This window comes from Stegostoma tigrinum, chromosome 11, assembly GCF_030684315.1.
Source record: "Stegostoma tigrinum isolate sSteTig4 chromosome 11, sSteTig4.hap1, whole genome shotgun sequence".
Lineage (NCBI taxonomy): Eukaryota > Metazoa > Chordata > Chondrichthyes > Orectolobiformes > Stegostomatidae > Stegostoma > Stegostoma tigrinum.
The window spans coordinates 42,619,850-42,633,914 of NC_081364.1; the positions used below are offsets into that span (position 1 = coordinate 42,619,850).

The 14,065-nt window shown below is 43.6% G+C and overlaps 1 protein-coding gene across 7 annotated transcripts in view; it reads right to left on the reverse strand.

The window, feature by feature from the left end:
* The window catches only part of LOC125460268 (microphthalmia-associated transcription factor-like), a 287,495-nt gene that overhangs the window by 13,802 nt on the left and 259,628 nt on the right, over positions 1 to 14,065 (reverse strand). For all 7 annotated transcript variants that reach the window (XM_048547522.2, XM_048547527.2, XM_048547525.2 and 4 more), the window contains one exon: positions 9,725 to 9,842. In XM_048547522.2, coding sequence (XP_048403479.1) covers positions 9,725 to 9,842 — 118 coding nt within the window. The remainder of the gene's footprint in view (positions 1 to 9,724; positions 9,843 to 14,065) is intronic.

Consider the following 14,065-nt stretch of genomic DNA (forward strand, 5'->3'; position numbering starts at 1 on the left):
CATGGAATTAAATACATTATTTCAAATCTGGGGGATTGGGAAAAATGCGGGCAACTGGGGATTTTTAATTAATGAATTTAATCAATTACATAAATTTGGAATAAAAAGCTAGTCTTGGAAATGTTGTCCACAAAATTACCAAACTGCTGTGAAAGTGTCTAATTACATGATTCCTTTCTTGGTAGCAACTATTGGAAAGTAACGTAGGACCATTGGGGAATGGGGATGGGTACTTGTTGGTATTACAAACAGATGAGTTCTTTTGTGGACAGCCCAGCCAAAAAGCAGCTGGTGGAGCTAGGTACCACCCTTCATTCTCCTCAACTGCTTGCTGTACTGCTGAGGGTATGGTTGTCTCCTTGCGACTGGTGGTTATGCAGTATGTAGAAAACCAGTGCAAAACCTGACATCTACACTGTTGGGTATTGCAGGATGTCTCTAGAATGGTGCAGAGAGCATAGCATGGTTTCAATTAATCAATGATCTGCTAAATCATATTTCATATTGCAGCATGTCTTCTTGTACACATGCTGCATGTGCGCAGAACTCAAGACGTTCTGGGTACTGTCAGCATATCAATGACCTGCATGATTCATTGCCAATGGTCACACCAACTGGACAGTAAAAGGATGGTACAGGATAAATTTGGACACAGTGTGCACAAAGTAGTGTCTTGTGGTAAATGGCATCTGCAATACTAGGAAGTCTGCAATCTTGGTGAAGCTGGTGCTTGCTGTGTCTACATATCTCCAACGTTACAAAGGGGTGCTGGTATTGCACATTAAATTGCAATTTCACCAGCTGTTTCTGTCCATTGGACTTCTTCACAAAGGCAGTTTTTAAGCAAACCGAAGAAAATCAACTGAGATCTAAAATGGCAAAACTAACTTGCGCTACGTGTTGTCACAAGACATCATCTTGGGATGGAGACAGAGGTCTTGTCAGAGACAATGACCCCCTCCTCTTATATCAAGATGGAGAATTGATCATTCAAGAAGTTACTGGTGGAATATGTAAAAATAAAATTACCTCATCTATGAAACAGTGGCTAAATGGAAGCCAGATAGACATGAGCTTGTCCTCTATGTTCTTCAGAATATAGAACTGACTTGGAGAGAAATCATGAGATACAACCTTTTGTGTGAGTGTTGGAATTTGGATTTAAGCAAACAAGACCAGCCACCAAGACAGCACTTCTTTGAAGAAAGCTGTGAACTTTGTGGTTTGAAAACAAGCCTGATCAAACTCTCTGCTGCAAACAGAGAATTGCAAAGCCAAGGTTTCAATCTAGCAACAGTGATTCCAGGAGATGAGGATCCATTAGCCATGACTGCAAAGTAACTGCTTTACTGCGAACCAAAATGTTCGGATCAGGGAACTATTATTGACTTTACTCTACCTTTTACTTGGCCAAAACAAAATGTGAGTGCTCTATATTTTTCAGCATGCTTGGGGTTTGAGTTTATGTTTTCTTGCATTAGTAATTATATATTTTTAACATTTTTAATACTTTAGCCTGAAAGGGTCTTAGCAATAAAACTAACTCCTTACATTCAGATTTATTTTGAGTATATCTGTCTGGCTTATTTTCTGCAAGATGCCATGCAGATGAGCACATTCTGAATCATCAACCCAGCAGATATTTAAAAGTTCAATAACCTGTTGCAGCCAAGTATGGAATGGGAGCAAAGGAAACCAATTACCTGGTCATAATACTGGCAAGAGGAAACAAAACATAGTTAGGGCATTTTGTAAGTGACATCCCTCTCAAAAGTGAACAACAAACTTGAGATGTTAAAACATTATCTGGAAGGCCCAAGACCCTAACAGTTTAAGGCCAAGGCCACCTACATAGCCATTGATAATTCAATCCCTGCGCTCTCCTGTGGTTGCAATGTTAGCTACCAGTAATTTCAGTGAGTAAATCATTTCCGAAGCACAGGCATCACATTGCACATCAGAGAAGAACACACAGAGTGAACACCCTGCTGAAAATCTTTCTCATCCTCATCCTTCTCAATATCCCAGCACTCTGTTCATCTGTTTATTTTCCAACTGAACATTCCCTTTGAAAGAGAATGATAACCACTGATTTATGCAGAAACCTTCAAGTCAGGCAAAAGTCCCAAAGCACCTCCATACCAGTGGAAACAACAAAAGAATACAGCGAACTCATGTAGAATCCTAGCAAAGGCCAGAAGAAATCAACCAGCAACCAATCTGCAAGTAGTTGCTAAACCATTGAAACAGTGCTGGTGAGACGTGCTCCATGCTGCTGAACCTGAAGTCAGCTGTACATAATTTTAAAAGGGTGCTGGCTCTGAAATGGCACTGTGGGCATTAAAGTTATGTCAGACATTAAAGTCACAACTACTTTGCCCTGCATACCTCTACTGAATGTTCATTGTATGTATGTTAGGACAAGTACCAATATGGTCTCCCATACAATTCATCCCATAACTGTGCATAATTAGGTAAATACTGTTTTGAAGCTCTCCGAGTATTCACACCTGAAAGGTTGTGGCCGTTGAGTCCAATTTCTCACCAAAAATCTGTAAATGTTCTGACATACTTTAAATTGATACAGAACTATCATAACCTGCAATGTGCAGATGACTTTAATTTGAACAAGTACATAATTTGTTATGTTTGAAGAGAATGGAACTGTTTCATTGAAATGCCAATTGGGACTGACAGATTTTCATTACAAAGATGCTAGGGGAAACCTCGGATTATATTGTAGAGCTCCTGACTTCTTTTGGGGTATCTTTACAAGTTTCCTTTTAACACTCTTTTCTTTGTATAAAGAAGAATAATTTGCACTCATGCAGCACAGTCTCAATCTACAGATATCCTAAAACATCTCCTGGCCATTGAATAAGATTTGAAACTTATAAGAAATGTGAAAAAATCTCTTGGAATGATCCAACTAATTTTGACCATATGTTGTGCTGTTCTGTGACAAATCCTCAAATTTTTGCTTCACTGTGAAGTTGCTAGTAACCCCTAGTTTAACACATTTATCCCCCACTCTCTGTGTCATCAATGGCTTGTGCAGAAATTTTAGTTCATTAAATTATGCTCAAAAATGCACAAAATCCTCACAAACATGATAAAGAAGAAATATTTTGATGGGTTCAAGTTAAGAAAATGAAATCTCTGGAGAAAGCAGAAATTTTAGATTACTTTAATCTATTAATATAGTCACTGGGCAAACAGTGGCACGGCACAAAAATTTAACAATGAAACTTGATACAAATAGTGAAGTTTCTACAAACAGAGTAATACTTCTTCCTGTCACCGATATGCAATGGTATCATTTAAAGCTTAATTATGTTGATGAACTTGGCTTATGTTGACCTTTAAAACTGCTGGATGAATCAATTTTTATAAAGTCTTTTTTTTAAAAACTTCAGTACTTACTTCAAGTTTTCTACTTGCTCAGTATTAATGTTGAATATCTATGTACTTTATATTATTTGTTCAATGCATCTGAGTTGTGAATATATGTGGCTTTTAAGATGTTGTTTAATCCTGGTTTCTTTTTTAGAGAAAGATTGAATGAGAGGCATCAAGCTAGTTACTGAAGACTAATTGAGTAAACAGATTAGATGCCGGAGGCTTTTTTAACGTAGCCTGGATGGGTGTGACAAGCTCTCGCATATCAGGTTTTCTGAGTCGTATCAGAAGCTACTGGGATCTCAACAGAGATGAAAGCTTCAGTAAATGTCTCCTGGCTGCTACTCTGTCTGAATTTTCCCTTGTTATTTTCCTTCCCTCCTGGTTGGGAAAACTGCATGTGAAAATCTAAGATAACAAAGTGTGGAGCTGGATGAACACAGCAGGCCAAGCAGCATCTCAGGAGCACAAAAGCTGACGTTTCGGGCCTAGACCCTTCATCAGAGAGGGGGATGGGGAGAGGGTTCTGGAATAAATAGGGAGAGAGGGGGAGGCGGACCAAAGATGGAGAGAAAAGAAGATAGGTGGAGAGGAGAGTATAGGTGGGGAGGTAGGGAGGGGATAGGTCAGTCCAGGGAAGACAGACAGGTCAAGGAGGTGGGATGAGGTTAGTAGGTAGGAAATGGAGGTGCGGCTTGGGGTGGGAGGATGAGATGGGTGAGAGGAAGAATAGGTTAGGGAGGCAGAGACAGGTTGGGCTGGTTTTGGGATGCAGTGGGGGGAGGGGAGATTTTGAAGCTGGTGAAGTCCACATAGATACCATTGGGCTGCAGGGTTCCCAAGCAGAATATGAGTTGCTGTTCCTGCAACCTTCAGGTGGCATCCTTGTGGCACTGTAGGAGGCCCAGGATCGACATGTCGACTGAAGAATGGGAGGGGGTGTTAAAATGGTTCGCGACTGGGAGGTGCAGTTGTTTATTGCGAACCGAGCAATTGCCGAGCCGAACTCGTCCTCACCCTCAACAACTTCTCTTTCGATTCCGACACAGGCCCAAAACCCCACCTCTTCCTCCGTTACATTGATGACAGTATCGGCGCTGCCTCTTGCTCCCCAGAGGAACTCGAACAATTCATCCACTTCACCAACACCTTCCAACCCAACCTCAAGTTCACCTGAGCCATCTCCAACACATCCCTCACCTTCCTGGACCTCTCAGTCTCCATCTCAGGGAACCAGCTCGTAACTGATGTCCATTTCAAGCCCACCGACTCCCACAGCTACCGAGAATACACCTCCTCCCACCCACCCTCCTGCAAAAATTCCATCCCCTATTCCCCATTCCTCCGCCTCCGCCGCATCTGCTCCCAGGATGAGGCATTCCACTCCCGCACATCCCAGATGTCCACGTTCTTCAAGGACTGCAACTTTCCCCCCGCAGTGGTTGAGAACGCCCTTGACCGCGTCTCCCGCATTTCCCGCAACACATCCCTCACACCCCGCCCCCGCCACAACCGTCCTAAGAGGATCTCCCTCATTCTTACACACCACTCCACCAACCTCCGGATACAACGCATCATCCTCCGACACTTCCGCAATCTACAATCCGACCCCACCACCCAAGACATTTTTCCATCCCCACCCTTGTCTGCCTTCCGGAGAGACCACTCTCTCCATGACTCCCTTGTTCGCTCCACACTGCCTCCAACCCCACCACACCCGGCACCTTCCCCTTCAACCGCAGGAAGTGCTACACTTGCCTCCACACCTCATCCCTCACCCCCATCCCAGGCCCCAAGATGACTTTCCACATTAAGTAGAGGTTCACCTGCACATCTGCCAATGTGGTATACTGTATCCAGTGTACCCGGTGTGGCTTCCTCTACATTGGGGAAACCAAGCGGAGGCTTGGGGACTGCTTTGCAGAACACCTCCGCTCGGATCGCAATAAACAACTGCACCTCCCAGTCGCGAACCATTTTAACTCCCCCTCCCATTCTTCAGACGACTTGTCCATCATGGGCCTCCTGCAGTGCCACAAGGATGTGACCCGAAGGTTGCAGGAACAGCAACTCATATTCCGCTTGGGAACCCTGCAGCCCAATGGTATCAATGTGGACTTCACAAGCTTCAAAATCTCCCCTTCCTCACCGCATCCCAAAACCAGCCCAGTTCGTCCCCTCCCCCCACTGCATCACACAACCAGCCCAGCTCATCCCCTCCCCACACTACATTCCAAAACCAGCCCAGCCTGTCTCTGCTTCCCTAACCTGTTCTTCCTCTCACCCATCCCTTCGTCCCACCTCAAGCCGCACCTCCATTTCCTACCTACTAACCTCATCCCAACTCCTTGACCTGTCCGTCTTCCCTGGACTGACCTATCCCCTCCCTACCTCCACACCTATACTCTCCTCTCCACCTATCTTCTTTTCTCTCCATCTTTGGTCCACCTCCTCCTCTCTCCCTATTTATTCCAGTTCCCTCTCCCCATCCCCCTCTCTGATGAAGGGTCTAGGCCCGAAACGTCAGCTTTTGTGCTCCTGAGATGCTGCTTGGCCTGTTGTGTTCATCCAGCTTCACACTTTTTTATCTTGGATTCTCCAGCATCTGCAGTTCCCATTATCTCTGCATGTGAAAATCTGTCTGATGTTTACTTTTTTGCCAAGGGGTGTATTTTTGAGATGTTACTATATTGGAACAGTTAATTTGTAACAGTTACTGTATCTAAGATTCTGTTACATTTTTGTAAGAGTTATGTTATGCTAAATTCATCTTTCTTTGGTTGCGTTTTAATTACAGTGTTTAATTAAATTGTGTTTTGTTTAACATCACGTAGTTTAACCATTTGCACTGCACCTGGAACAGACACTTTATATTTGCCTTTGAGAAATAAGAAAAAGTTAGGGTCTAGGCTACCTTCTCAAAATATTTTGAGGGAGGTTTTGAGCAGGTTTGTAGCTCAGTTTGTGGATGACAACGTAGGCTTGCTGGCCGAGCCAGTGTGTTTGATTGCAGATATTTTGTCTGCAGTTACCTAGCAGGGTGACAAAATGTTTGCAATCAAACACATTGGCTTGACGAGCAAGTCCACAACCTCATATTTTCAGGGAGTCTGGTCTGGTCCATAAATCTTACGTACATGTAAATTTTAAAGAAACCTTTTCTCTGCTAATTAGAATTGCACATATGAAGCAATTGTATAAATATATATGCATGGTACTCAGTACGCAATGTGTCACTTATAGCAAAATCACAACTGTGTAGTGTGATGCAATTACCAGATACTCCAAAGCACTTTGCAAGCAATTAGGTACTTCAATGTTCAGAAATGAAGGAAATGCAGCAGCGAGTTTGCAAACAGATAAACTGTAATCTATTCATTGTGATGTTGTTTTGGGATGAGATATTGGCCAGGACAAAGGGGACAACTTTGCTCCCTTCTTTGAAATTGCTCCATGAGATCTTTCTTGTCCGACTAAGAAGTTAAACTGGTCTTTGGTGTTACTCTTTGCGTGAAAGATAGTACTATTCAACAGTGCAGTATTCATGCAATACTGCACTGGAGTGTCAGTCTAGATTGTGATATTCAAGTCTTGTCTTGGAGTGGAACTTGAACAACCAACTATCTAACTCAGATAAGAGAGTTGTCAACTGAGCCACTAGGAAGCCATTTGGCTCAGCTTATTGTTGCCCATTGCTATGTTAGGGATGTTCACAAAGGAGCGTTTTGTTTCTTTACCAAGGCCAAAAAAAACCCTGCAAAACTTGACAAGAAATCTCAATGCCCAACATAACCTTGCTGGAGCTGCTTCAGTTTGTGACTTGCATGCTGCAATCAAAACTACATATAATCCCACAGGATATTCCCCCTACCCTAATAAAAATAGACACATTTCCATATATTTTGTTTGAGTGAAAGTGAAATTGCAAATATAGGTAAGTTACTAATTGTCAATACTTAATATCCATCATGTTCTTGTGATTATGAAAACATCTGTTCCTAGCATGTATTCTGATGTCTTCAACATATGACTTAACCACACACAATTAAGGGCAGTTTCTAACACTAGTGTAAAGCAGCCAGTGGCTGGTAAAATTACCATTGTGACCAACCACACACAACCCTGTAAGCTTACTGGGCAGGTGATAGGTACACACACTGAAAACCCATTCTTCATAGGTCATGCTCTGATGACCTCTGATGACTTCAATTTTAATGATTGCATTCAAAGATTTTCTTTGATGGGTTTAAGAATAAACTATTTATGTTGAATGGACGAGTGTGAGAAAAATATATCTTTTGATATTCAAGACAGATTTTCTCAGTTGAAGAAAAATTCAGAATGAATAGAACAAACATTAAATGCAGAATGGCCTTTTTGGAAAAAAGAAAACTTGCTTTGGAAGATAATGGCAAAAGCAAATAGTCAGAAATAAACTGAGTGAAGATGATAATTCAGCAGGAGAGATTGCAAACTGCATAGAATTTGCAAATCAGTTCATTATCTGAAAGCTTCTGGAAGCCATTCTCTGACAAAATAAACTGCACAGTAACTCTTCTTTCATCAGTAAATATACAAATTCAGAATTGGTAATTCCATTCACTAAGTTACCCTTCAATTGGCTTCAGTGGCAATTCAATACAAAATCTGTTTTCTAAAGCAGCCTCTGCTTTCTCTGGGGCCAATCTGAAGATCCTGTGAAGTGAGCATTTTATTGTAGAATTACATATATCCCATTATAATATGGCTGCTTGAACATTAATTGGCTATTATATATTGGATAAACTCCAGATTTATGCCAGAAGTACATTCAATGAAACATTCATAAGTGTCACTCATCCAGTTGGTTCAGTGCAGCATTGTGAGTACTGCACTTCTCTTCTGCATTTGCGCTGGGTGTAGGATGGTGGGATGACAGAGGAAATGTCTGTCTGGCTAAATGTGATACTTAATTAAATTTCAAGAGGAGTGACTCAAAACTGCTGCACAGGTTCTTGAGAGAATGCATGAATTTGGGAAGCTGCTGTCAGCAGATCTTTAATTTGATGTCAACAAGCAGAATTGGAATTCAGCTTCAGGTATTATTAAGATAGCTCGTACTATTTAATGAATAGTGTTGTACATTTGATTTTAAATTAGTTACAAATAAACATGGATAAAATTCATTTTGTTCAGTGCACAGTATGATAGCACTTGTTCTTACACAGAAGGGATAATATTTACCAAATATACAATTGTTAATTCATGAATATCAAGGTTTTCTTCAAAAGTACGTTCAAGAACAAAATCTGTATTTGTATAGCACTTTGAATGGAGTTAGACATCATTTTTCAAATCAAAGCATTGTCAGACTGAGATCCAATGTATATCGGTGAACATGGAAATGCTGTTTTTACAGGACTTGCAGTAAATTAGGACATGGCAGAGTTTTAAAGTCAATGAAGTTGATTGAGGATGGAAGATGGAAGACTGATTGGGCAAGCCTTGGAATGAGAGTAATAAAAGTATTCATGAGGATATTCATCTGATGTTCAACTACTGATAGGTAGAGAAATAGCATGACATCCATAATTCAAATGTATATATCCATAATTCCCACAGAGCTAGTGCAAACTATTTGATGAATATTGAATGTAATGCTTATCTGCCAAGGATAGGGTAGAAATGTTTAATCCTCTCATTTTCTTAGTCATTGTTTTCAACACCACATGATTTAAAGACAAAATACTTACACAAATAATACCTTATTACCTACATTTTACAGAGAAAACCAATCTATTTTTGGTCATCAAATCACAGAACCCTGACAGAGGCTATTCAGCCCACTGAATCCACACTGAGCCTCTGAAGAGCATCATACCCAGACCCAGAACCACTCCCTGTTACCCTGCATTTACGATTCCCAATTGATCTAACCAGCTCATTTTGAACTGTGGGAAGAAACCAGACCACTCAATGGAAACCCATGCATATAAAGACTGTCACCTGAGGCTGGAATCAAACACATATGCCTGGCGTTGTGCGTCAGCAGTGCTAACCGCTGAGCCACCATGCTGCTCCTAATTGTAAGGAGGCTTGAGAACTCATTGAGAGATACTGGAGAAATATTTAAATTGCCATGAGACCTTATCTCACCCATGCTATTGATTTATCAGTAGTATTTGCTGGATACAGCACAGGCACTTGTAAAACATTTTCTTCTATTTTTACCAAGACTCAAAGCTACACTTGAAACTACAAATTCCTACTTGTCCAATGTGCTGTTCCTGTAAAATTATACCAACTAGTTATGTGTACTTAGAAGGAAAACTAGGGCCCACTGTACCTGTTAGTTCCCTTTTAATATTTGGTAGGTTTGCTGGACAGGAGTTGCTGATGGTAATGGCAGGAGCTGCCATCCCTGGATTATTGTAGACTTCTAACATGTTGCCAGGCACAGGTAACTGAAATATAAAAGAATGACATGAGTTTTACACATCTACAACAATCACTCATTATTATGAGGGGCAAAAATAATTCGCATCTGGAAAAGTATCACCTAATAAATGAAAGTCGGCCAACTTTTGATTAAGGCAATTGAAGATGTTTAACCTGGTCAAATACTTCGATGATGTAACGAAAAATCTTGACGAGGGTAATGCAGTCAATTTGTACATGGGCCTACAAAAGGTGTTACAAAGTGTCTTATAACAGATATTCAGCAAAATTAAAACACATCAGATTAAAAAGGGCAAGGTGGCGTAGATAGTTGGCTAATGGAAAAAAGGCAGAAAACAGTGGTGAGCAGTTCTTCTCAGATAACAAAGTGTGGAGCTGGATGAACACAGCAGGCCAAGCAGCATCTCAGGAGCACAAAAGCTGACGTTTCGGGCCGAGACCCTTCATCAGAAAAGAGGAAGGGGGAGAGGGTTCTGAAATAAATAGGGAGAGAGGTGCAGGCAGATTGAAGATCGATAGAGGAGAAGGTAGGTGGAGAGGAGATAGACAAGTTAAAGGGGCAGGGACGGAGCTAGTAGAGGTAAATGCAGGTGGGGAGGTAGGGAGGGTATAGATCAGTCCGGGGAGGATAAACGGGTTAAGGGGGCGGTGGGGGGGAGGGGGGGGGGGATGAGGTTAGTAGGTGGGAAATGGAGGTGCAACTTGAGGTGGGAGGACAGGATAGGTGAGAGGAAGGACAGGTTAGGGAGGCGGGGACGAGCTGGGCTGGTTTTGGGACGCAGTGGGGAAAGGGAGATTTTGAAGCTTGTGAAATCCACACTGATACCATTGGGCTGCAGGGTTCCCAAGCGGAATATGAGTTGCTGTTTCTGCAACCTTTGGGTGGCATCGTTGTGGCACTGTAGGAGGCTCAGGATGGACATGTCATCTAAGGAATGGGAGTTGAAATGGTTCGCGACTGGGAGGTGCAGTTGTTTGTTGCAAACCGTGCGTAGGTGTTCTGCAAAGCAGTCCCCAAGTCTCCGCTTGGTTTCCTCGATGTAGAGGAGGCCACAACGGGTACAACGGATGCAGTATACCACATTGGCAGATGTGCAGGTGAACCACTGCTTGATGTGGAAAGCCTTCTCGGGGCCTAGGATGGGGGTGAGGGAAGAAGTATGGGGGCAAGTGTAGCACTTCCTGCGGTTGCAGGGGAAGGTGACGGGTGTGGTGGGGTTGGAGAGGAGTGTGGAGTGGACAAGGGAGTCACGGAGAGAGTGGTCCCTCCGGAAAGCAGACAAGGGTGGGGATGGAAAAATGTCTTTGGCGGTGGGGCTGGATTGCAGATGGGGGAAGTGTCGGAGGATGATGTGTTGGATCTGGAGGTTGGTGGGGTGGTATGTGAGGACGAGGGGTATTCTCTTTTGGCGGTTATTGACGGGGTGTGAGGAATGAGTTGCGGAAAATGCGGGAGAAACAGTCGAGGGTGTTCTCGACCACTGTGGGGGGAACATTGCAGTCTTTAAAGAACAAGGACATCTGAGATGTGTGGGACTGGAATGCCTCATCCTGGGAGCAGATGTGGTGGAGTGAAGGAATTGGAATAGGGGATGGAATTTTTGCAGGAGGGTGGTGGGAGGAGGTGTATTCTAGGTAGCTGTGGAAGTCGGTGGGCTTGAAATGGATATCGGTTTCTAGGTGGTTGCCTGCAATGGAGACAGAGAGGTCCAGGACGGTGAGGGATGTGTTGGAGATGACCCAGGTGAACTTGAGGTTGGGGGTAGAAGGTGTTGGTAAAGTGGATGAACTGTTCGAGCTCCTCGTGAAAGCATGAGGTGGCGCCAATACAGTCATCAATGTAACGGAGAAAGAGGTGGGGTTTAGGGCCAGTGTCGTTGCAGAAGAGGGATTGTTCCAGGTAACCTACAAAAAAGCAGGCATAGCTTGGGCCCAAGCGGGTACCCATGGCCACCCCTTTGTCTGTAGGAAGTGGGAGAAATCGAAAGAGAAGTTGTTGAAGGTGAGGACGTGTTCGACTAGGCGGATGAGGGTGTCGGTAGAGGGGGTCTGGTCGGGTCTGCGGGATAGGAGGAAGCGGAGGGCCTTCAGGCCATCTGCATGGGGAATGCAGGTGTATCGGGACTGGACGTCCACTGTGAAAATGAGATGTTGGGGACCGGGGAATTGGAGGTTCTGGAGGAGGTGGAGGGTGTGGATGGTGTCACGGATGTAGGTAGGGAGTTCTTGGACCAAGGGGGAGAAAATGGAGTCCAGATGCAATCCTAACACTCATTAAACCTGTTGACAAAAGCTTTTGCTGGTGAGTTAATGTCTGCCGTGCAGAGATCAACTATTTTCCAACACTTCTTCCTACCTCTCCCTCCGTGTACCATGAATAGCGCTCTCCATCAAAAATCAAATCATTGCCCTGGGACTGAAATTGATCTTATTTCATCTGGGGATCATTCCTTAATGGTTTCTAACCTCAGTCTCCTTACCCTATTAGCCCCATTTCTACCTTCTTCCCAAGATCTATAAATAAGATTGCCCAGATAGACATATTGGGCTGAATCTAACATTTTGTTGACTAAGTATGAATTGTATCAAGTTTTTTTGGACAGAACCTTACTGCATCAGACCAGTGGTATTTCTTGCTGTATCTTTTCAAACACACCTCATTAACTAGCTGCCTGTCTCTTTGGCAACCCTCAAATCTGTCACTAGCCACATCTTACCATGCATTGTTCTGAGAACAACCTGCCACTCACCAGATTTTTGCTAAAATGCCAGCAGCCCTGGCAGCTGCACCATAATTAAAAGGCTACTGTATACGTGGATGACCATTGGCATTCTGAAGCTGCCCAGCTCAGTCAAGGATGGATTCCGAAGATGACTGAGAAGGGAAAGATAACATTGTGCTTCTCCAACAGGGCACTGGAGTTCATTGTTGAGAGGGTGGTTTACAGGGTAGGAGTCCTCTTCCCGGAGCACCAGCAGAGCTGCCCAAGCTACGAGTCTCTGGTAACATGGTCCAAGGTCTCCCACAGGGTCAGCATGATGGTGTGAAGGAATAGCCAGCAATGTGGTAAGAAGGTTTCTGACCTTCTGTTCCACGAGGTTAAATTCTCTCTGCTATGTCACATTCACTACCTTTGTTACTGCACCCACTGAGGCTCATGTCTACCACTCTCAACAGTGCCTGCAACATCTTGCTTCCCACTTGGGAAGGCAATGGCCTAGTGATACTATCGCTGGGTTGTTGATACAGAGACCCAAGATAACGGTCTGGGTTCAAATCCTGCCACAGCAGGTGGTGGAATTTGAATTCAATAAAAAAAATCTTGAATTAGGAATCTAGTGATAAGCATGAACCCGTTGCCAATTGTTGGAAAAATCCATCTGGTTCACTAATGTCCTTTAAGGAAGGAAACTGTCATCCTTACCTGGTCTGGCCTACATGTGACTCCCAACCCACAGCAATGTGGCTGATTCTCAACTGCCCTCTGGGCAATGAGGGATGGGCAATAAATGCTGCCTAAAAGTGACACCCTCATCCTGTGAATGAATAAAGGAAAAAAAACACTAACACTACTTGGTCTCTATGTGCCTCCTCACTCCATTGGAACACCTTACCATCTTTCACCTGTACGAGCACTAAAGGCTACCTAACTACTTTAAACTCACTCAAACCTACCTTTTCTCTCATTCCAGGAGAAAACAGCCCACAAACAAATCAAAAGGGTCCATGTGGTGGGGTGGTTCCTAGCACTGGATTCTTCACTCTATCCGAGGATTGCAACTTGGCCTTCGCAGCAGAAGACCAGACTGTCCCTGCAGGCTGCTGAGACATCTATATCTCACCAAGCAATCTTGATTCCACTGCATCTCCCACATAACCCTGCGGTCTACCTCATTCGCTGCCCACAGCTTCAAAATACTATCTGTGATATCTTCTCTCTCTTGTTACAGGTACTGCAGCATCTCCTCAACCTCTGAGGAGAAGAGTTCAGAGGTTGAGGAGGGGACATCAGCAAGGCTGTGTCTGGCACTCCCCACCAGTTTGGATGCTGACACCTCAGTGGGCATGTCATGCTTAGAAAGGGTGGGTGCACCATCCGGTCAGAACCTCACTCATCCAGCCCTCACACTGTTCTCTCTTCCCTTGCACTGCAGTGTTGCTTTGAAGCTGAACAGAACCTTGAGAAAGAGTACCATAACCTTTAAATATCCACTTAAAAAGCCTTGC